Source organism: Atta colombica, unplaced genomic scaffold (assembly GCF_001594045.1).
Source record: "Atta colombica isolate Treedump-2 unplaced genomic scaffold, Acol1.0 scaffold175, whole genome shotgun sequence".
Lineage (NCBI taxonomy): Eukaryota > Metazoa > Arthropoda > Insecta > Hymenoptera > Formicidae > Atta > Atta colombica.
The window spans coordinates 182,637-207,050 of record NW_017259266.1 but is presented as its reverse complement, the minus strand read 5'-3'; the positions used below and the strand labels follow the sequence as shown (position 1 = coordinate 207,050).

Genomic DNA, 24,414 nt, shown 5'->3' with positions numbered 1-24,414 from the left:
TACCAAATAATATAAATTATAATATATTATTTCGAATCAACAATTCTTCCAATATTTCCAAAAATGTTTGTGTATCACAAAAGAAAAAAAATATTAACGATTAAAGATGCTGCAAATAAAAAAATAAACTGTCAAAATAAAGAAGAAGACGAATAGAATGACAAAAATATGAATATCATTTATAATATAACGATAATTTCATCATATATCAATTCACGATCTTAGATAGAAAGGAAAGATGCTTGGGAAGTACGATGCCGGTCAAGTGGTATGTGAAGAGAACTTGTCACGCGCGCACACGTATATATGCGCCGGAGAAATTTACCATTTACATGTCAAGGATATTTTACTAAATAATAAATGACGATTTCACGCACTCTTCCTGTCTCTTTCTCCGATTAGATTAATTAATGACTATCAGGTTTGAGTAATAATCTCAGAATTTCAAGATTGTCACTCTTATCTACATTTCCTCGTTACGTTCATGACAGCGAGATCGCTCTATAATTATCCAGAATAAGTAAAAGAAGAATATGTCAACCTACATTTAAATGACGTCAGTCTCTCAGTTAATCTCGGTCTTGCTCATTGATAATTAATAATTATGTACATCAGCTTGTTGACTTGAAAAGTGCAATCATGCAAAAACATAATAATACTTTCACAATACATAGAATTCAATGGAGAATTTGTTACTTTTCCATAAAATCTTATCAACATTTAATGTGTAAGTTACGTAAAGTTTTTTATGTTCATTTCTATCAATGTAGATTAACTTTAATCTCAATTTAACTTATTTTTTATCATCTTCTAGTTCTAAAAATTAGAAAAAGAGAAAGAGTAAATTACCTCGAGATTAAAGTTGATTTATATTGAGAAAGAGAAATGAACCTTACTGAAATAAAAATCCTCCATTAATTGTATGGAAAATGATTGGATCTCGGTGAAATAAGTTAGTTTTCACTTATAATGCAGTTTATAATGTAATAAACAGATGTTATATGCAAGGTTACGATTAGTTTTTAACTATGGTATATCAAAGACGCTTCGTGAGCACAAGTTTTACATTTATGACACACCATAGCTCGAAAATTATTGAACCTTCTCATGCAGCACAGTGCTAGCAATAACATTGCTGCAATATTTTGCAATGTTACTGCAATATTGCTAGAACGTTGCAATATTGTGATAATATTATTGAAATGATCTATGGTGTACATTGTGTCTGACTTCTTTTGTATTCACTATATTATAAATTACATTATTATATATAAAAACTAACATACTTCACTGGAATTCAATTTTCCATATAATTATCGGGAGTTCTTTATTTCAGTAAGAGGTGTAAATTACACGTCAAATGTTGATAAGATTTTATGAGTAGTAACAAAGTAACAAATTTTCTTCACTGAATTTTGTTGTAGTAAAAATATTATTTTGCGTCATTGCTTTTCAAGTCAACAAACTGATGTTATAGTAAATTATAGTTAGCGCCTTTTAGTTTTTCCGGTTTTTTGTTGTTTTGTATAAATCAGAGATTAGATATACAAGAAATCGGAAGAATAGTACATCTTTCCTCTTTAAGAATGCAGAATAGTTTTTACGCATTCGCGATACCGATTTGCAGCCTTGGCTGCGGAAGTATAGCCAACACGCACGTGTCACACAGGTGGGAACGGTAACGAATCGAATCGTGAGGAAGGCAAACGAGCGAACGACCGAGCGAGACTCATTAGAGAGTGTTCGTACTCCATGGCCAGCGCGCCGTGACCGGCTTTCTCATTTACTTCCAGCATATTCTCGTCCGCGTGAGGGGGGAAGGAAATGCCTTGGTGTTGCTTGCAAACTCTTGAGTCACCAGCAAGGTCGTCGTTTCCGATGGACGGATGCGAGCAGAGAGGTGATGCCAGCCGAATCTCCGTCAGCGTTCGTTTCTCGCTCAAGTCAGCACCGTTAACTCTTCTCTGAATTATTTATTTAATATTCATTGCGATATAAACCATTTTAATATTTTGCGCGATAAAAATCTTGTGATTAATGCGCATAGTTTTGCATAGAAACGAAAGTTACCATAGAAAAAATAATAAAGCTAAGTGAATTGGAGAGTAATAACATAGCTATCATTTTTCTCGCCTCACTTTTGTGTATAATTAATATGACATTTCGTTTTAAATTGAAAAGTATAAAAAAGTATATAATATAAATATGTATGTAATATATAATATAACATAAAAAATATATAATTTAAAGATATAAAGTGTAAAATAGATCAAATTTCTTTTTACGCTGATTTTTGTAAAAATTATAAAACATGTCAAATGTTTCCATAATACAATTTATTATTTTGCTTCAGACTATAAATGATAAAAATATGATTTGCCTTGTTTCTTTTATCGATTTATATTTTAATTAGTATCAGTTAATTCGGCACTTTAGTTACGGTCGATGACATTTCATATTTTTCATTAATTAAAACATCCGGATTTATCTACCTATTGTCAATTATAATTAGGAAGAACGCTATTAATATCGTAAGTTTACCATTAATATCATAATTTCCGTGAAATACGACATTTGCAAAGTTTCCGCTCCATATGATCATGAAGTACGTCGTAATCATAAAATTTAATTTTTCAATTATAACTGCAACTGATTAATTCTATCGAAAGTTATAGTTCTAATTCTTATTAATTCTATCGTAAGACCGACACGTTTGACAATTCACGCGGTTGACAACATCCTTTTAAAAATAATATATTTATCTCAAAATGTTATACAGGAAAATTTGTGAGAAATTTAATACATTTTACATGTCTCAAACGATCCATTTAAATTTTTGTATTAATTTAATACAAAGTTAATGTTAGAAAAAAATTTTACGTTATTCTTATTACGTTGTTCAATCACCTACTTGATAAATTGTTATTTAAAAAATGTTAAATAATCGTGTTAAATTAACATTTGGACACTAAAAAAAATTTCTAATTAAAAATAGACGAATTAGAAATTTCTGATTAAATTTATTAGAATTTTAGTTGAGATAACCGGAATTCTAGTTGATACAATATTTCTGGTAAAATCTACTAAAATTCTTAATTTTATCAGAATAATTATATTAATTAGAATTCTAGTTATCTCAATTAGAATTCTAATAGATTAATCAGAAAATTCTGATTCGTCTGTTTTTTACCAGAATTACTATTTAATCCAACCAGACCATTTTTCTCAGTGGATATATTAAAAATTCAACATAAAATTTTATCAAGGTCTTAAGTAGATCGATTTTGACAAAAATATAAAATGTTTTCACTATGTAGGAAATATTTTCAGACATACATTAGATTTACATATAGCAAAAATAAAATTTAAAAGATTTAATTATAATTTACGACCTTAATAATGGCATAATATAACAATTGTGGATAGAAATAATTATATTATCGATCAATCAATCTCGTTTCCCTATGGAACTAATTAAATAATTCTTCTTTTCAGGAAGTTTCTATTTTCCGTTTACTCACGGTTTCACATTTTAAATTAATTATAAGGCGAGAAATTAGGAGAACGTTAACTATATCGTGACTTTTCATAGCGGCGATTACATATAGCGAATTATATTACGCGGCGAATGTTTTCGATGCAAATGGCTGGAACAATCAAGCAAATCACAGCAATGGCGCTCTTAGAAAACCGTTGCTTCGGCGATTTGCGATAAAGTAGAAATTGCTATAATTTCAATGCAAGTGTGTTATTTTATATCGCGCACATAATCTCATGCATAATCTATTGGATTGAAGCAAAGGATAGCGCTATATTTCATTTATATTCTGTTCAGATATTTTTAAGAAAATTTAGCAATTATATCATTTGATAGAATAGAGAACACTTCAAGTTTTTACGTTAAAAAGTTGAAAATTGTTACAAGTTTTTTGGATCACGTGACAAATCCAAAAAAACAAAAGTGAGAAGAACATTTCTCATTTCATTCAGTAATTTTCTGTATGTAAAAATTATATCAAGCTGACAGAAATTCAAAAAACATAGCGACTTTTTGAAAATAGAGATTTTAAACTTTAAAATTTTTTTTTAATTTAAATTTTGTTCATTTTTAACAAAGTTATTTAAATTTTGAAGTTCTTAATGCTAAGAATTTTTTTACAGCTTATATATTTTAATTCAGAATATTTTTCTTAAACCGTTGAGATTTTTTTTTTTAATAAATAAAGTATGAAAATCTATATTTTCTGTAATAAAATATCTATATTAAATATTATTAAATATCTCTTTCTTGCCAAATAATTCTATTTTGCTTCCCATTCTTATTTTTCCTGTTTTTTTTTTTATATAAGTTTACTAAAAATAAATGACGATTGGTATTTCGAGGTAAACTTTCAGTGTTTAAAACAAATAAATAAATTACACGATTTCTAATTCTGCAATTTTATCGCAGGAATGAAATAAAATACGAACTATTTGTGAATTCATAGGAAATATTATCAAATGGTTCACTAGATTATGAAGCACTCTGGAAAGGACAATTTTGCTGAAGATCTAAAAATTTAGCTAGATACAGATTTGAAAATGATTTAGTTAAACCATCAAAATAATTAATTATATAGGACGCTTAAATGTAGTACAGAATGACAACATTTTTGCAATTGTTCAGCATTGCTTGATATATATTTTTATTTACAGAAAAATATATATTGTACACAAATAATAATGATTTGTTTTAAGCACTTCAAAAGTTTATATATCCGCAATCTATCATAAGTTTATCACAAATATCAAAAGATTATTCAAAATATATTCTAAATCTTCAATTTTATAATATTCTTCAAGAAAAAAATTAATTCTTTTTTTGAGTACACGTTAATGAATTTTTCTAAAATTTGTAATAAATATATATTAGATTGTTAAAGGAAAGAAATTGCGTACAATCATTTTTTTTAACAACAGAATATTTTTCAATATATACATAATTAGTTTGCTGGATCAATAAAATTATTTTCTGAGCTGTATCTAGCTAAATTTTTAGATGCTTCATCAAAATTGTTCTTTCCATATATCTTCAATCGCGTTGTATCTAGCGACTGACTTTCGCCTATTATTTGCGAGACACTCACATATCGAATCATTGCGATGTCCGCGGTCCGAACATCACGTGCGATCGATGAAGCGTTCATTCTTAACCGATTCTTCCATGTCCGTCGATTCCCGATCATCGCCAATATAATTGCATGCTATAACCATTATGCGTGTCATTATCGATAATTCACTGCGTTTTCACTACGAGCAGCGGATCTGTTCGCTGTCGCTCGCACATACTGCTCGAAGAAGCTCAGTGGGATTACCAATATAGACAATAATTGCATTCCGCGGCGACATGGCGATTTGTCCACGGCGGTGGTGTGTGCGATTAAAGAGAATTCGAACGAGGGATTCCTTCCGATCTCTTCGTCTTGACTTTCGCTCGATCGAGGATTAATGCCGCTGGCACGAAATCATGATCGGAACAGTATACAAGGTGTGCGAGAATGAAACATCGTTTCCTCGTAATTACTACTCATTTTTCGACGAATTTGAAACCGATCTTTTACTCAGCGAGTAAGAATTTTTCCGCTCATTTATTAAAAAATAAATTTTGTAGTGAAAATTTTACTTATTTAAAATAAAAAAATATTATTTTATTCTGTGAAAACAAAATGCTTCAAGTATTCAATAAAAAATATTAAAAAAAATTTTTTTCTGAAGAATATAATTACAGAAATAAACGTTGAGATTGGAAAATTTTAACTGAACGTTAAAGTAGAGTCTCACGAAAAATTGGCACACACGGAACGATGCAATACTTATTCATAGAAATAGATAAGTCCTAATTTCCTGATGATGATTACTCTCTTTTTTCCATCAAGTGAAATGAGAGCTGTAATTGAACACGTAATGAATGATGATATCGAGGTGAGGCCTTAGTGAAGGGAAATTCTATCGAGTCTGCGGGCGACCCGCATCAAAAGATTTAAGTCAGTAGGGAGGATGAGAACGCGTGTAGGTAGAATGAATGGCGGAGAACAAACGAGAGGAAGAGAGCTACTCCTCCTCTTTGCGGATTGCTGTGAGAACATCTCGTAAGACTCTTGTTTCTCTCAACAGGCCTCTCGCGAGAGCCTTATTCGAGCAAGAAAGCACCTCATTTCCTTACAACAACGACAGTTTCACAACGGAAACTGGTCGGTTGCGTAATGTGCAATTGCTCGAAACAATCCCGGGCCCGAAATACAACATGCGATAAGGGATGTACGCTTCGGATGCTACCTTATTCATATGAGCTTCGCGGTTAATGGGAAAAGATAAGAAAAGCGAATCACCGTTCGTTTCATAGAATTACGTCTTTCAATACGACACAAAACTTCGGACGGCTACACGCTGTAATGGTTTTTGTATTGCAAATCAGCCTGCTGATCGATCGACAAGAAACTATATCCACTTATGTCATATTTTACGTTTCAAACACGGAATTCCTTGTTGTTTATAATACATCATCAGCTTAATACTGACAGAATCGTCCAATACTTAAGATAGAATTTAAGTTATAAGAAATTATAGATAAGAAATTATAAATAAAGATTTTTACAAGTACATTGAAGAAAAGATAATAAAAAATTTATTTGTGGAATATAATGTTTATTTTATTGAAATATAAAATTAAATATGGCAAAATAAAAATTATTTCTAATAAATATAATTATTTTATTTTTTTACAAGTAATGAAAATATTTCGTTATACAGTCTCTTTTATAACCAATTTTTTTATAACAAATATCAAAGAAAATGTCATAGATAACATTGACTTCTAAATACTTCAACTTTTTTTTTCTTAATATAGAGCTTCAAAGACACAAATGTGGAAAAACTTAACACAATTTCGAAATTTATTGTACCATAAACAACGAATACTTTAAATGCTTGAAATAAAAGAAGCATCCGATATACTATCTAAAGAAAAATAACATGTTTTTAAGTATTATAAAGCTAAAATTAAAGTCAAAATTACATTTGGCAATAGAATGATGTATATTTTACAAATTAGTCTGGATGAGAAGTGTTGATATAACATTAACAAACTACTTTAACATGTGCTATGCAAACTTGGCTCGATACTCGACTGAAAAGATTCAAGTTCGGACTTCTTATTTGTCATGATACACGCATTATGATTCGTTGCGATACACGAAGACACAACTACACATATGGAAACTCGTCGCAGTTTAAAAATAGACCTCTGCATCTTTCCTTGATCCTTTCCTCCGACATTGTTGAGTGCTTTGTAAATTTCGTCAGTTCGTGTCATTTTTCATTCTATACGGAGAGATTCGTTTCTCAATTTTTTTGTAACTTGGAATAATTTCAAAAACAACATACTACGTTAATCACAATAAATCTTTATCTAAGAAGCAGACGGAAGCAATTTAAAAATTAATTAACGATTATCTATATCTTCGTCAATAAAACAAGTTTAATAAAACAAGTGCAACATTTATTATCGTTTATCATTGTTTATCACAGCTTATCACTGACCTTGGTCATCCTGCGGCGATTATTAAAATGTGCCTGATTATCAATGTTAAATTATCAGTTGTTTTTCTTTTATTGTTCGAATTTTGCAATCAAAGATTTACATAACTAAAAAACAAACAAAAATAGTATTCACTTCATACATAATTACTGATATTCATTTCTAGCGTTAATATTCAAGCTGAATTATTTCATTATTATAGCTAAACTTAGTCTTTTATTTCTTATCTTTTATTTAAGTATAGTACTATATATCATAAATATTAACCCTAAATATCTAAATGTGATTATAAAAGACACGAGATTAATTGTTTGCAAAGTTTACAGTATTTATACAGTATTTACATAATTCGTTTTTATTTTAAGATAGTTTTAAGTAATGTCTTACGATGATAATACGACTCTGTGATTGGTTTATGAAGATTGTCTCGAGACGATCTTAAATTTAACAATTGACTCTTATGAAGCTTACATTATGAATATTGACTTATGACATTTTAAGATTTATATTTTATACTTAAAAATTTATTTACTTATACTTCAATTTTTTAATAAACTTATACTTAAAATCATTTATAACCAATAAATATCCTAAAAGCTGTTCCTTGTTTCTGTCTAAGAGTTTCAAATTTTTATTAACCGATGAATCTAGGAAACTACTTCACTTATTTACAACAATTTGTTCATAAGAGCAATAGCAACGATCGCTCATCGTTACGTGACATTTGACATTACTCCAAACTCTGTAGTTTCATCATTCTTCCAACGAGAAAACACGGAATTTTGCATGAAACGACAGTTTATTTGAACAAGCGAAAATTGAGACATATGTAGAGATATGTATATAAATGTATATTTAATATATGAAGTTTTGAATAACGATTTTAAGACTATTTTTTAATTTATAAACTCAAATTCCGAACATACACTATCAAGATTTATACAATTTATTTTTGAATAAATGATTGTTAAATCTTTAAATCTTTGAATATCTCATTTCCCAATAGTTTTCTTGAATTCTATTTTCATCGATTATATTTTATTTAGATAGAGAATGTATCTGATTTTCTCAAGATAAAGTTCCTTATAGATATATATAAATCTATATAGCAGAAAATCTAAATATGATCTTTCTTTTCCACCACCAAATCATTAGTCCTAATCTTGATTTTGGCGATAATACTACTTTTAGACTTAGGAAAATGAAATTATTCGGACATAGATTTTGTAAGCAAGTTTGTTCGCAGTTAGTGATTAAAGAGCATGCGACCGCATACTCGGCTAGAAAATTGATGTACTTGCTCAAAACTCTTGGCACGGCAATTGCCCTATCGTGCCAAGAATGCACGACCTCTGAGCCTCTAGTGACCCGATCTCGGTTGCTATCAACTTTCGAAATTTTCCAAAATGTTTCGATTTTATTATAACTATAATAATTTTCTTTAAAATTATTTTTCTTTTTTCTCCCCACAATTTGCTCCTTTTAATAAATTTCCCTTTATAAAATTAAATAAAATAAATCTCAACAATAAATTTGTAACAAAAAATATGTGAAATTATTAATAAATATATATATATAATTTCTTCTTTCTATTTTGAAAAATCAAATTTATTAAGTATTAAATATAATTATTGCAGTTTCTTATAATTCTTATAATTCTGGTAGTATACAATTTTCCTAGACACCTATTCAGTTATTATCTAACTGTGTTATTATCTTACTGTATTCTCATTAGTTGTGCCATTACTGAATAAGAAATGGACAAGAACTTGATAGAGTTTTATTCTGTCCATTTCATGAGTAGTTGGCTTGCTATTAATCAAACTAATATCCATTATTTATTATGTTTCAGTAAATGGATTCAGATTTTACGCAACTTTTGTATGCAGTAACTGCAAATAAAGCATTACATCCTGATTGAGATCCTAAGTAGTTTTCTTTCTCAGTTACTAGACAGAAGTATAACTGTTTAGCAACTGCTCAAAAAATGCATGAAATTTCTCAGAGTAATTGTCCAAATTTAATTACTGTAGTTTCTTTGTACTTTTTTTCACTATAAAATTAATCATTAGGCTTTTTTTAATTCATAATGTTTCATAAGTTGATTAAATATTTACTGATATAAAAAATTCTAATTTACAATATAATTCTTATCAAACATTATAAATGTATACTTTGAAATTGTTACATGATGCCAACCGATATCTTATGTACGAGTATGTACCATTTGACAACAGATAAAATAAATCGAGAGCAATTATATCAAATATGTCAGCCTCTGACTCACCGAATCATTCATCATCCTTCCGATTAATAATATTAGTCATATTTGAAAGGAGATTGCAAGTAGAATTTGACCTACGGCACAAACGACAGGATCGATTCTTCCACGATAACATCGAGAAGCACGAGTTTATTTTTAAACGAGGGTCTCGCTAATGCGCTCAAGCAGAGGTGCGCTATCCAACATCTGGCGGAACAGAAAAATATTATCCTTGCCAAGAGGGCAACAGTGGAAAGACGAGAGAAAGAGCGTGGTTGAAATTATTCCGTGGAGCACAAAAATTGAAGCTCGTGAAAGTGAGATAAAATCAGTTAATTATTAAAATGAATTTAACCCGAATTTCAGCATGGATATGTAAAACGTAGGAATATAGAAGAACCAGTAAATAAAGTAAAAAAATAAAGCAAAAAAATTCCTGAAAGCCACTTTTTGCCCATTTCTACCAATGTAATTTTTTAAATTTTAATCTCGGTTCAATTAACTCTTCATCTTTTTCCAATTCTAAGAATTAAAAAATGATAAAGAGTAAACTGAGATTAAATTTAATCTACATTGGTGGTAGAAACAGGCATATGTCGAAAAAGAGTCCGAAAGGCTACGTAATCGCGCGAAGTCCGAGATTTGCGCACCGCTGCTTCGGAGGAATCACCGCAGTCACTACGGAGCGTGCTCAATTTCCTGTTGACCTATTTATAACGCGCCTATCCACGCCGGAGAAGCCACGGCATACTTCTCAAGGTCCCGGATCGCTCGGCTGACTTATAGTGTAGATAGGTAGGTAGATAGGTAAGGTAGTCCAGTGCAGCCGTCACCTCGACGGGCACATCTGCCACGAACGCGGGCCGGCAAATGCACAAAATTGCGGACTGCATGAAAGGAATATCGCGGAACTGGGGCAGCTTTCCGGCCACTTTTATCACTTGCATGCGGAGAAGTTAGACCGATAGAAAGACGAAGAGACATGTGTATAAATCTCTCCGCAGAACACGGAATGCGGTGTCGCAAGCTTAATAGCGAATCGATCGATTTCCGCAAAATTGCTACATGACTCTATCTCGAGTCAACATGCCCATTTTTCATCGATTCACCGTTACGATAATAGCGTGATAGATAAAGCGATACAATTTATTTACGTCCATTTCATGCTTACGAGACTTCCTGCTTGCAAATTTTAATTGCTACAATCTTTAGTTACACATCTGTTATTTCTATATTTATATACGTTTTGCTATGTTCAAGGATTAGTTTGAGAATGTAGTTTTTTCAAGTAACTTTCATAACTTTCATTTAACACTTAGAACTACCGATTAATTTCTACTATTTGAATATATATATATATATTAATATACATAAAGATGAATCAGATGCATGTATAATTTCTGCAAAAAGTGAATGGAACTAGAAATTTTATATTTTCCGCATAAAAAAATAAATATTCATATAAAGCAGTTCAATAAGGTTAATATTTAAAATATTTAACAATACAATTTTCTAGTTGGAATGAAAATTTTCTCATTTTATCTCAATTATTTTTAAAGAAGAATATATCTACTTATTAAAATAATTTTTGATTCAGGTCCTAAATCATCACCAAACTTTTTTTGTATCATTTTCAAATATAGAAAAAATTGTAATTTTTTTCATATCTTCATTTTGTAAAAAAAAAAAAAAGTTTAAGAAATGCATCTTTAAAAATGGAATATAAAGACAAAATAGATTAACTAATTTAATCATATATTACAATAGAGATTATACGTAGACACAGTGTTATAAGATTGTGATATGTGAATACACAACTAATGTAAGTAAAGTTTAGATGATATGAGCTAAAGTAGTTTAGTATTTAAATAAGAATTATAGACAATTTAAAAAAAAACTGTTTATTTAGATAATTTTTAAAAAATATAAATCAGTTAAAATAGTTATCTTTGTTTTGGTTAAATTCTAGTGTTAAGAATAAAATTGACGAAAATATTTTTGTATTAAACATGCTTTTCTTATTCTTATAATTTCTAGAATAGATATTCAAGCAATTGATAAATTTATTTATAAAGTGGATAATTTTTACGAAGTTCTGATATCAATCGAGAAAAATGAAGTCAAAATGAGAGAAAAATGAGATTCTATGATAATTATACGTCCTGATAAATAAAGATAATGATTTATGTGCTATCGTGACTATTCTGAAGTTGCTACATTTCTTCTGCATTTGTAAATGTCACATATGTAAATTGTGTGCGACCATGAAATTTTATAGAAAAGTACATTGCAGCAAGTGCTGTGCATCGTCCAAATAGTCTGATTCGCTTGAAATATTTTCATTTGTCAAAAGATGTCATCGCTTAAACTTGGAATGTAGAACTATTTCCTTGCCAATGAAAAATTCCACCGTAGTTTCCAGGTTTCTTCCTACTTTTTGTAACAGCAGTTAATGTAAAAATTTGTGAAAACAGGTAAAAAATAGATGAGAAAATAGATTGTTTTGTATCTTCTATTTATTTGAGATTTTGCGTAAAACATTTGCTAACACTTGCATTTTCTCCTTTCGCTATTTATGCGATAAATGTTATCTTTATCGTGTTGGAATTATATATCGCTCACATGACTCAGAATCACTGAATTGCGAATGAAAAATTCCACTTCCGCAGCTTCTTTCGTTTCGCGCAGTAACTGATAGACTTTAATGATTTGAAGACCAAGGAAAAAGCTTTTTTAACAAGATCTACACAGAGTGAAGATTTAATGCGTTTTTGGAAAATCGGGACAAAAAAAATACATCTTCCAATCATTCATTGCCAATAAGTAACCGCGTGATTACGAGTGGAATTAATTTCACGAGGCTACGCGTTCGTGCCAGGTAGCCGTATCTAATCTCCATCGAGATATTAATCTACAAAGATAGAGCACATTCCATACAGCCAGATACAGCGAGCGTCCGTTTCGAATTCGCGATTGTTGTTCATGAACAATGGCGAGAATTAAGAAGAAGCAGATTGCCATACGGGAGAAAAACTTTCTAACGAGCCTCCTTTAACGCAATCAAATATGTATCTTGAAATCTGATAGTATCCTCGATAGGTGAACGTCCGGATTTTCATTCTACCGTTCAGTAAAACAAAAAATATTGGGTTGTCCGGAAAGTTCGTGCCACAAAAGATTTAAATTTAATAAAATGAAATTAAAAATTTAAATCTTCTGCGTTTCAATTTTCCTTCAAAATCGGCACGAACTTTCCGGACCACCCAATATTACATTAATTATTTAATTTTAATCCTTCAAACATCTTTTCGGTATGACATATTAGATTTTTTTTTCCCATGCTTTTTCCAATGCATATAATTCTTTTAAATAACACCCTAAAAAGAATATTCTGCTGATAAATGGAAAATTCCTCATAGCATTTCCTCTAAGCCAAAAATCTTTGAATCAGGCGCGTGTATTTATAAGAAGTATTCATCTATAAAAATGAGATCACATGAGTTATGATCAAAAATAAATTCCTCTATAGAAAATTCTATTATAATAATTCGAATAGCCTTTTGAAATAAAAAGATATAAAATGCACATTTATTTGTTAGAAGAAGTTTGTTATTTATGTGTTATTTACTGTCGTAATACATGTGTATGCAAGATATCCTTCTAGCATTGAGAGAATTGCAATCCTAAATCAAGCATTACGGTTATACGAAGTTCTTTTACTTTGTAGAGTATTCTCTTGAAGTCATATATAAATAGAAAATCCTGACATTGATATGAAACCGCTAAATGACAGAATATTTTTTTTTTTTGGATGAAATACATACATTTGTTTGATATATTTCTTATACTGATATATTTCTTGATGTCTGGCGTTTTAATTGAAAAATAATTTTTTACATTTAATGTTTATTTGTATAAAAATTAGGCTAAATATATTATAACTTCCTCATAGGTTTTCCTCATAGTATGGTATTTAAAAGTTACATGACGTAATTATTTAATTTAAGATATATATCTAATACATTTTATGAGTGTTTATTTGCACAAAATTGCAAAGAGAAGGGAAGAATATTTTATTAAGGATCTATTCCAAAAATACTATCCTTTTCATTATCTATTGATATTAATTTCTAGCGTTGAAATAAACTTCCATTATCAATACAGTTAACTTTTAATTAATAGATGATTTTATTTAAAATTTCTTTTTCAGTATAAGACGATCAATATTTCTTTTACGCAAAATCGATTATTAATTATTTTTTCATACGATATATATTATAATAATAATTTCTCTTTCCATCAAATATCACCTTACCTTGTAAACCTCCGAGAAGAAGCCCGCACCGATCTTCTCCATGTAGAAATCATCCAGGCGATTCAATGAAGCAACGGCATGCCTGAGTGCCTGACAGGACGCCCCAGTGCGCCTCTTCGAACTCGAGTCCTGAAACGTCTCGCCTGAGCAAATCGTCAATCCATGCACGGCACCACTCTCCGTCATTTCCGTGGGCCGCCAAGGAGAATCGCGGCACTTCTCCTTAAACTCCTTGTAGCTCCTCGGCGAGCTGGACAATTGCAGTTCCGTGGGCAGATCCTGTGGTAGGCAGGACGTGCAATTCTGCTGCAACATGTCACTACTGATCCTCCTCGTCGTCCAATCTTTGGACAGCGTTGAAGTGGTGAAATCACTTTCGCAGCTGTCATCCTCGCAAGGCGTAGTAGTGATCGCGGAATCAGCGCCATCCTTGACATCAACCACCTTTGAAATCGCTGACTTCTGATGCGCGTGCAAGTGATCGCTCACAACTGGCACATTAGGTGCGCCATTCGACGTAAAATAATTCGCGCACGTGTCCGTCAAGAGGTCCTCGTTATCGGATCTCTTTCCGCCTGACAATGGCGTATAAATCATTTCGGAAGATCTCGCGGAAGATAATTTGGCAGCAACCGTAACTGAGGGAGTGTGTCCTTGCAAGCACTTGGACTGCTGCTCGTTACATATCGTCTGACGTTCCTTGTCGTTCGGAGACTCTCGATTAATAATCTTCTTCACAGTTTTTGTATAATCTCTCGCACACAACTCGACGTTAAGATTTCTCGCAGTTGAGGTAGACTGCGGTCGTCGTGATCTACCGACGCCGGTCTTCGAGTAATTCGAGCAGTTTTGACCGGAGGGACTCTTCTGCATTGCATTGGCGTGATTCCTACCAACTTGCGACAAACCTTCTTTCGGCAAACACTTGGCCGCGGTCTTGGAACAAACAGTTGCACAAATCGTTGTTATTTCGTCAGTCCTGCAAGGTTTAGGGGATTCCATCGTGATGGATGTAGTGTCCAACAAGTTGGCAGGCGATTGCAGAGAGTTGCTGGAAGCTTCAGAGACAACGATGAGCGAATCGTCGGCGTTGTCCTTCGTCGGTCGCCAAGGTCTTACCTTGTCGTCGGCATTCACTATTGGTGTCTTCTCCACCGAGAAGCACGGCAGACACGATGCTGTGTCCGTCGTCGCCGGCTTGGTGCACGACTTGGCTGACGTTTGGCCGCCGTTATTATTAGGCGGATCCGGCGTGTTTGACGGCGGCACTTTCCCGAACATCTTCGCTGTTATTGCCACCAGGCGATCGCGCAAGATGACGCGAGACGACAGTAGCAACAGTCCTGCGTGCGTCGCATCACACGCGACCGACTCGATGATGCGCCTCTCGACAGTCGTCACGATGTCGTCCTGCCGTATCCCGCGACGAACAAAGAATAGTTTTGTAAAGATGCTAATTCGAACAGGTGGCTGCTTAAACTGCGAATAAACGCAGTGATGATGTCACGATTCGAATGTGTTCAGATGATGAGCAAGGCACCTCCGTTTTTGCAATGTGCTTTGCGTTCGAATACGGTACAGATTAAGTGAGATAATCAAAGAATTGCGTTTGCGACTTGATCAAGCAACATTCTCAGAGCACATCGTAGTGTTTTAATTGGCAAAGAAATCGATCTTCCTTTCTTTTTTCGTGTATTTGAGATTTGCTTTAAGAAAAATTTAAGGAAGTCAAGGTTCTGTTGCTTCGCTGATTAAGGGCATTGGAACTCGTAGGAAGACATAGGTATCTCGGAGCAGAACGACGGAAAATCGTCTCTTGCGTTTCTGATACAACATTGGAAGACATTCGTTTTTGACGAATACATTCGAAGATGAAGGAAGCGGAGACGAAGACGCAGGTTTCGCGTTCGACGCTAGTTTGTTTTCTTTTTGGCAGTGGCGTCGCGCGTTGAAATCACAGTCGATGGGTCACAAACAGACGTTATCCCTCACAGGGCGAACCAGGATTCGAAACGAAATGTAGGAAGAGCGCGGTACCGGAACTTGGCACGGTTCTCCCCTCGTCGCCAGCGGACGACTCTTCGTGGGCTGACTCAGATTTTCCTAAAATAAAATTGCACCGACAGGTGATTGGTTTAGTGTCGAAAATTTCAAGGAACATTGACGTAAAAAGATAAATATATACATGTTGTTTGAATATACACATTCCTAAATGTCTACAAAGAGTTTTCTGATCTACGCGGAAAGGATGGTTTTGATAAAGTATTTAAAAATGTAGCTAGATCTGAAAATAATTTTGTTGGATCATTAAAATAATTATGTAGAATGTAAGTGTTGATAATAATGTCGCAACAAATTTTAACATTTTAACAATTAATTTGAACGTTCTGATTATTTTAATAGTACAATAAAATTTATTTTCAGATCTAAATCTATTTTTAAATACCTAATATGTAAAGAGCTATAGCTAGATACAAAAATATAGCTAGATACTAAAAATAATTTTGTTGGACCATCAAACTAATTACGTAGGAATTTCAAGCATGATGAGCAATACTGCAAAAAGTTTTGACATTCTAGTAATCAGTTTGTGTTCTACAAAATTATTTTGAGAGTCCAACAAAATTATTTTTAGATTCTGTATTTAAAGTTTTAGATGCTTCAAAAATTGTTTTTCCTTTGTTTTAAAACATTATTTTATAGATTAATGTCTTCAAATTTTAAGATGTACTCTAAAAGTCATTGGTATTGTAAGGTGTCTTTTAGAGCTGTCCAATACACATAGAAAAATATCATTCTATTGCTAAGAAAAGTTATCATTCAATTTACTTTCTTTCTTTTAAGTAACGGTTGTTTTTACGAAACAAAAAATACTTTCTTAATTAAAATATCTACTTATTGTAAATTTTACGAAAACTCATTAATATGTATTCAAAACAAGAATTTATTTTCTCTTGAATGATATAAAATTGAAGAATATAAAATTGATCGAAAAAACGACTTTATGTAATAAGCAAATTGAACATGTTTTTATTTAATAATTTTGATTGAAGTATCAAACTTACTGAAATTGTCAGAATGTATTTTGAAATAAAGATGCTTGTGATGAACTTATAATAGATTTGTGATAAAAACTTTTTAAAATATTTGAAATAAATAATTATTTGTGCACAGTATAAATTTTTCTGTATATAAGTTCAATACTAATATATATATTGGATCGAGGAAAAAGTTTCTTCGTATTTTTTAATTCAAAATTGTATATACAATATCTTCGTTAAAAATGAACGAAATTTAAATTTAAAAAAAAAAGTTTTAAAGCTTGAAATCTCTACTTTCGAAAGATTACTATATTTTTTAAGTTTCTATGAGTTTGGTAATTTTTACATTTAATTTTACATTTAAAAATTACGAGCTGAAAAGCTTGAAGCTTTCCCTACAAAATTTTTTTTTTAATGTTCTTATGATTTTTTGTTACTTAGTTATTCGCGAATTAAGTAAAAGAGCATTCTAATTTTAATTGCTCATAACTCCGATAAAAATCATTATATCGCAATTTAAAAATCAGATTCTTAAGGTGAAACTTTATTCTAACGAATGATAGTTGTAACGAAAATTTTACAACAAAATTTTTGCAAAAAATTTTGTAAAAATACGAAAGAAACTTTTTCCCCGACCTAATATTTTTTAAAAATACATAAACATTTTTAAAAGATTATTCTTTAAATGTTTTTGTTGTTTGAAATGCCTAACATAGAATTGTTCTTTTTCTGGATCTTCAAAAAGTCCTGAAACTGAAAGGATGATAATTCGTGTAAACAAAGTATCAAGAAAGTCACTGATAAAAAAACCTCGGAAAAGAATGTTTCCGAATGCATTAGAATGTAAACAAAGTAAAATCTTAAAAATTTTTTAACCATTACAGGAAAATTAATTTAAATAATGGTTTCATAATTATGTATGATCATTCAATCATATCATATGCAATAATAACTTGTAACTTCTTGTATATTTCCAATCTGTTTTCGGCATACATTAGAAATAAATATAATACGAAAATTAGATGTTTGCAATACACAAATAATTCATCACCTGTAAAACTTCTTGTGTGAAAATATTAGATTAATTTCTAAAATGATTAAATTAACGATCATAGTTACGATTTTAATATACCTAATTAAATTAAATAAAATCAAATTATAAAAGTACTAAAATATAGAAAATATAAAATATAAAACTAAAATATAAAAAATAGAAAACGTTTAAACTATAATCATTATAATATTAGAGAAATCGTCCAACCTAAAGACTCTTTACATAGTGTGATACATCGAAGATATTCCATTTTATTTCATTTAATCATATAATTTCTTTTAGTTACTAAATACATCTAATTAAATAAAATAAAATCATAAAACTACTAAAATATAAAAAATAAATGTTTTGTTCTCATCTAACAATATTAGAAAAACCGCGTAAGGCAACCATCTTTACACGTAATATAACTTTTTGAAATGATCTAAAATCTAGAATATTTCATTTGATCATAATTTCATTTAATGACAAAAAAATTATGCTGGGACAAGATGTACAGTCCGAAGTGGTAACGAATGGTTTCCGCAATTTGAAGGCATCATGACGCAGCACGCGTCTCGAAGCCATAAATCACGAATAATTGAAATCGATTTTCCCCTCGATAATCAAATTTTCACACGTAACGAACATCGCGTAGATTGCCGTTGTAGATTGACATCGGGATATTTTCTCTATATTTTCGCGGATATATCTCAGACTTGCAGGAGAAATCGTGAGTAACGGGAGAAGCAAGCTGTGTAAGCTAGTTATAATAGTGTTTTTCATTTATTATCAAGCACATCGTAGCATATTTTATAGCGATAACGAGTAGAATATGTCAATTTCTCGAGGAGAAATAAATGTTTTTGTGTCGAAGTCATTTTTAATAAAACAAAAATATTAGATTCATACGCAAGAGCTTCATAGATTTCTAATAAATCATCGGAAATCTTGAGATTACAAAGGCAAGTCAAATAAAGAGACATTTCGACAAAGATATATCGGCGGAAATATTCTTTTGTCATTCTCAGCGATGTTAAAATCGTTCAGCTACCAAGTTTCTTAAACCATAGTACTTAGTATAGAAATTTTCTTTTTGCGCTTACGTCAGTGACACTATCATTGTTTTTGCAAAAACGCGTCAGTGATACTCAAGGACTCAATTCCTATTTGTACCGAAGTGATCATACTAGAAACTATTATTTGAAATTACTTGTGGTTTTCAATAATTTGAATAATTTTAAAAATCAAAATTTAAAAATAATTAAATTTTTTAAAATAATAAAAATTAAAATAATTAAACTTTTAAGATATTATTTGATAATAATGTATTTAAAGATAAATTTAAATAAGATAAATTTCATCGATAATTGAGATAATTTCTTCTTTATTGAAACTAATTAAATACTGCATTAATTTAAAATAAAAGTTTAATCTTAAAGTTCTAAAAAAAGATATAAAATTTCCTTTTACAACTTTAAAATTAAACGTATTGTTAGTAATTACGATAAACCATGGTGACAATAATGTAGCTTTTTCTCTAAGACAGAAACATGAAAAGTGAAAATTTTTACCGTTAAAGAGAAATTGTTTACTTTTCATATTTTCGCCTTAGAAAGAAAATTACATAATCAGTACTTACATCATATTGTTCAATAATAAAAAATATGAGTCAGAATTTTACAAAAGTCCATTTAAAGTTATCTGAAAAATAAATAATTTTGTCTGTTATCGTTTTTTATAGAATGACTTGTGAGAATCTCGCATGTTGTCACATGTTTATTACTTGTGATAAGTACGAAATCATGAAAGTTTCATTAAAAAATAGGCCAAAATTGACACCGCACAATGTGTTTGCTCGATAGTCAAGTATTTGATAAAACTGAGCCACATTTACGTGACGTGTTTTTACCGCATAATTACATTGTATGATTACGACACAGTCAAGTAGATATGTATATAAGTACGGAGTATCCATCCACGTGACGCCCGCACTCATATTGGCTCAGCCCGAACAAATAGGTGTAACTATTAGATCTATTTGTTCTTTTTAGTTGAACTTTTCTTGCACCGTTCATCTTTTCTCTTTTTTTTTTCTTCAACGTGAAGAAAGAGAAGAAAGATGAATCATATGAAAACTTCAGCTAAAAAACATTGGTCTATTTTAGAACACGACAAAGAGGGAATTTGCAAACGATGTCGCTCGCATAAACAATTCTCTGATTTGGAAATGACAGCTTTAAGAAGTAACAAAAATAACGACTTTATGGATATTTGCGTCGATTTTCAATTAATATTACACTACAAAATCGTGACAAATTTTCGTTAGAAACTGTGTGTTCGTAGACATAAATTATTAATTATTATTGAAAATAACTGTTAGCCATTTTCTTTATCTTTGTCATTGCTTCATACTATATTATATTATAAAAAAATAAAATATTAATTTTAACTTAAAGACATATAATGAACGTCCCAAGCATATTAAAATGTTAAAGATTAACATAAAAATGTTAATTTTTATATTTTTTATGTATCACTGTAATTAATATTTTATTTTTTACAATGTTTCTTATTACGCAGGTTTCATTTTACGCTTATGACATCGTGACATCGTACAATGTAAATAACTGTGTAACTATGTAATATTAATCTCAGTATTAATTTTGTAATATTCTAAGGCTAATATTATATTATGTTATACTATATATTCAATATTGTCATACGATAAAAGAGGATACAACTTTTAGGCATTTTCACAATCACTCAGGGATTTATTTCTGTACATTTTCTTTACGTTTTTCTACGTAGAGAAAATTATCATTATAATATGACTGTACTCAAGAAAAAATATATTGATATATTGAAATAATAGAATTAAATCTCGTTATTATACACCGGGAAGAGATTAAACATTTTTCGATAAAAACGATGAATCATTTTATTATTCTTGTACAAATCTACGATGGAAAATGTTTATCGTGAGCTTTAAAGAGTAATGAATAATAATGAAATCATATTCTTCAATTAACTTGAAACGAAATCTAAAATATCATTTTAACCCGAGACATAGTTAGGACGATATTAACGAGTGATGTAGAAAGTTGGAAAGTTGCGACGAATGAAGAAATCAGCGGAAACGTCCAGAGATACGTCAATAACGTTTCCACCGTCACGAGAAGATTAAACCGAGGAATATACACCGTTTTCAACGACATGTCAAAACACATCCAGAGGGAAAACGGATTATGATGAAAGACGGCATCGCTGTCGCAGACTTAATGTCCATTTCTACCAATGTAGATTAACTTTAATCTCGATCTAATTCACTGTTTATCCTTCTCTTCTTCTTGAGAATTAGAAAAAAGTAGAAAGTAAATTAAACCAAGATTAAAGTTCATCTACATAAGACTCATGTCCATTTCTATAATGTAGAAACTTTAATCTCGATTCAACTAACCCTTTTCTAATGATTAGAACTAAAAAAAAATTAATTAATTCGATTAAAATTTTTATTAAAGTTAATTTACATTGATAGAAATCATAAATTCTTTTTTTGCTTTAGAAAAAAAGTAATTACAATTGATAATAAATAACGATCGAATCACTGAAGAAAATATTTGAAAAATATAAATCAATATGTAATTTCCAAATCACATGGCGTTTAAACTTGGTCACATTACATATTGAAGACTGAGGATTGTAAATTAAACTGAAAAATATCTAGTTGAAGATGAACGATAACTAGAATTCTAATGTAATCAGAAAACATTCTGATTACATTAGAATTCCAGTTATCACAATTAGATTAGAATCAGAAAGTTCTGATTCGTCTAATTTCAATTAAAATTCCAATTACTCCAACCAGACATTTTTCTAGTGTAGAATTCGAAACCAATCAGATAATTCCAATTTTAATCCATTTCATTCTGATTGGCTGAATTCTAATTTTCAATTCGCAATTCTTATTCTTTAATGCAGTGACAGATTTAAATCCACAATATACATAACACAATATACATAAAAGATTAAAGAATTAAAGATTAAATTTTATCTTTTTCAGTCAGATAAGTGAAATTTTAATCCATTTAAATGTAAATGGTTGATTCTAATGTCCAATTTATAATCCTTAATTTTCAATGCATTGTGCAATGAATTTTATGCTCATTTCTAAGAATTAAATAAAGATGAATAAGTTGAAGAATAAGTTGAAGAGATTAAAGTTAATCTATGGTCTAAAAGACTACTTTTAAAATGAATGTTACTGAAAAGTGAAATCTCACTTTTGAAAGTTGAGCCACTTTTTTTCAAAACTGGTTCAATTTTCTTTAGGCTCAATTCCAACAATGTAAGATTAATTTTAATCTTGGTTCTCTTCATCTTTTTCCAGTTTTAATTAGAAAAAAATGAAGAATAAGTTCAACTGAGATTACAGTTTTCTATTGATAGAAACAGGTATTATAGAATAAGATTCAATTTCAAAGAACTTAGAGAATACATTGCTAGATTAGAGAATACATGAAACGAGCTTTACAGAATTGGAAAGACCAAACAGGATACTTACGGTGCATCGGGTTTTGGTCGTTGTCGTCGTTCGAGGAGACTGTTCAAGCCCTGGAATTTCGTTTGCTTCGATATTCCGGGATAGAAGAACCGGAGAAATGTCTCGGCGACGCTGACAGCTCTCTCGCGCGTCGCCTCGCGTGGAAAGCGTCGTCTCGCGTCGCCTCACGTCGCTCGTACGCACGCAAACAAGCAAGCAAGCAAGCACTTGTGACGTTCGGACGCTTTTAGACGGCCTTGAACCACGTGAGGAAGAATTCGGGGCCTGCTGGCCGTGGTCCTACTGGATGCTCCTTCTCTCGCAGATTCCGATTTCGACTTCAGTCAGATGAGTCGAAACGTTTCCTCTCACTCGCACATGCTGTCACTCGATGTGTTTACCATCTCTCGATGGCGAAAGAGAGAGAAGGAGGAAGAATGAGAGACAGAGAGAGAGAGAGAGAGAGAGAGAGAGAGAGAGAGAGAGAGAGAGAGAGCCCATCCGACGCCGTTGCGTGCATCAGCGCGTCTCGGCGAACAGACGCGGGACGATCAGGTAGACAAACCGGAAGAGCGCCGTCGCGAATTTTCGGACGGGTCGCTGACACTCGACACGATCGCGCGCCCCGGGTAAACAGAGGACAGGAGCAGATAGGAGGAGGAGGAAAGACGTGGCGGAAGAGGGTGGTGGGGTAAAGCACAACACTGTGTGTACGAAATTAATATGCAGTCGTTCGTTTTTAAATCGTCGCCGGTGCGAAGAGAAATAACCCGCGACGTGACGCGTCAAAACGTATCGTTCGCGTCTCACCACTGCGATTTAATCTTTCGCGTGTGATCTGAGTCGCGAGACTCATCGACGACACAGTAGCAGCTTCCCGACGCAACACAGCTACTCGCGACGGGCACCCGCACACTCACTGACAACGCCAGCAGACGGCGGCCATTACGGGAATGAGTCGTCGCGGTAGATGCGCCAACGCCACCGCACGGCAAAAGTCTGAAACGGGACTATACCCCTTTCTATTCCGCATATTACACCGTACTACACTTTACTTGCCGCTTCCCCAATCCCCCTCGCCGCTTTTCTCCGAAGATTCCGAGAGCGATCGATTGTGTATCTTGAAATTCTTGAAATAAGACGAAAATTACAATATTGAGCAAATTTACTGGAATATTTATATTAATTTCATTAATTAACATTTAGTGAATCGTTTTTGTAATTTTCACTTCATTTCAAGATACATAATCGACCTTTGCTATCAATCGATCGATCGATCACGATGGAAAGCGCGCCGTTTTCAAGTACTTTCAATCCAGTAAACGAGAATAGATTGAAATGGATTCAGATTTTCAGAAGTACGCATTAGCAAATGTTGAAATAAATTCTTTTTAATCTCAATGCACTTTATTTATTTGTGGGAAGCATATTTCTGTGTCTTTCAATCTAAAAAAATTTTAAGTGCATGGTGAATATTGCTCAATTCAAAATTCTGAATAGAAAATGTAGTTTTTTTCATTAAAGGATTATACATGCGATTCATGTGTATATATTACGGGGAAGAAGCGGAAGTTTATTCGGCAAAATCAGATTTTAACCAATCGACTACGAATTCGTGTACTGCATACATCTCACCTTTTGTG

The 24,414-nt window shown here is 31.6% G+C and overlaps 1 protein-coding gene across 1 annotated transcript in view; it reads right to left on the bottom strand.

Annotated features, from left to right (window-relative positions):
• The window catches only part of LOC108686336, a 43,540-nt gene extending 19,831 nt beyond the window's left edge, over positions 1-23,709 (bottom strand). Inside the window, exons 1-2 of the mRNA XM_018191597.1 lie at positions 22,793-23,709; positions 14,155-16,257 (exon numbers count right to left, since the gene is read on the bottom strand). Of these exons, the coding sequence (XP_018047086.1) occupies positions 14,155-15,435 (1,281 nt within the window). The 5' untranslated portion in view covers positions 15,436-16,257; positions 22,793-23,709. The remainder of the gene's footprint in view (positions 1-14,154; positions 16,258-22,792) is intronic.
• Positions 23,710-24,414: the final 705 nt, after the last annotated feature.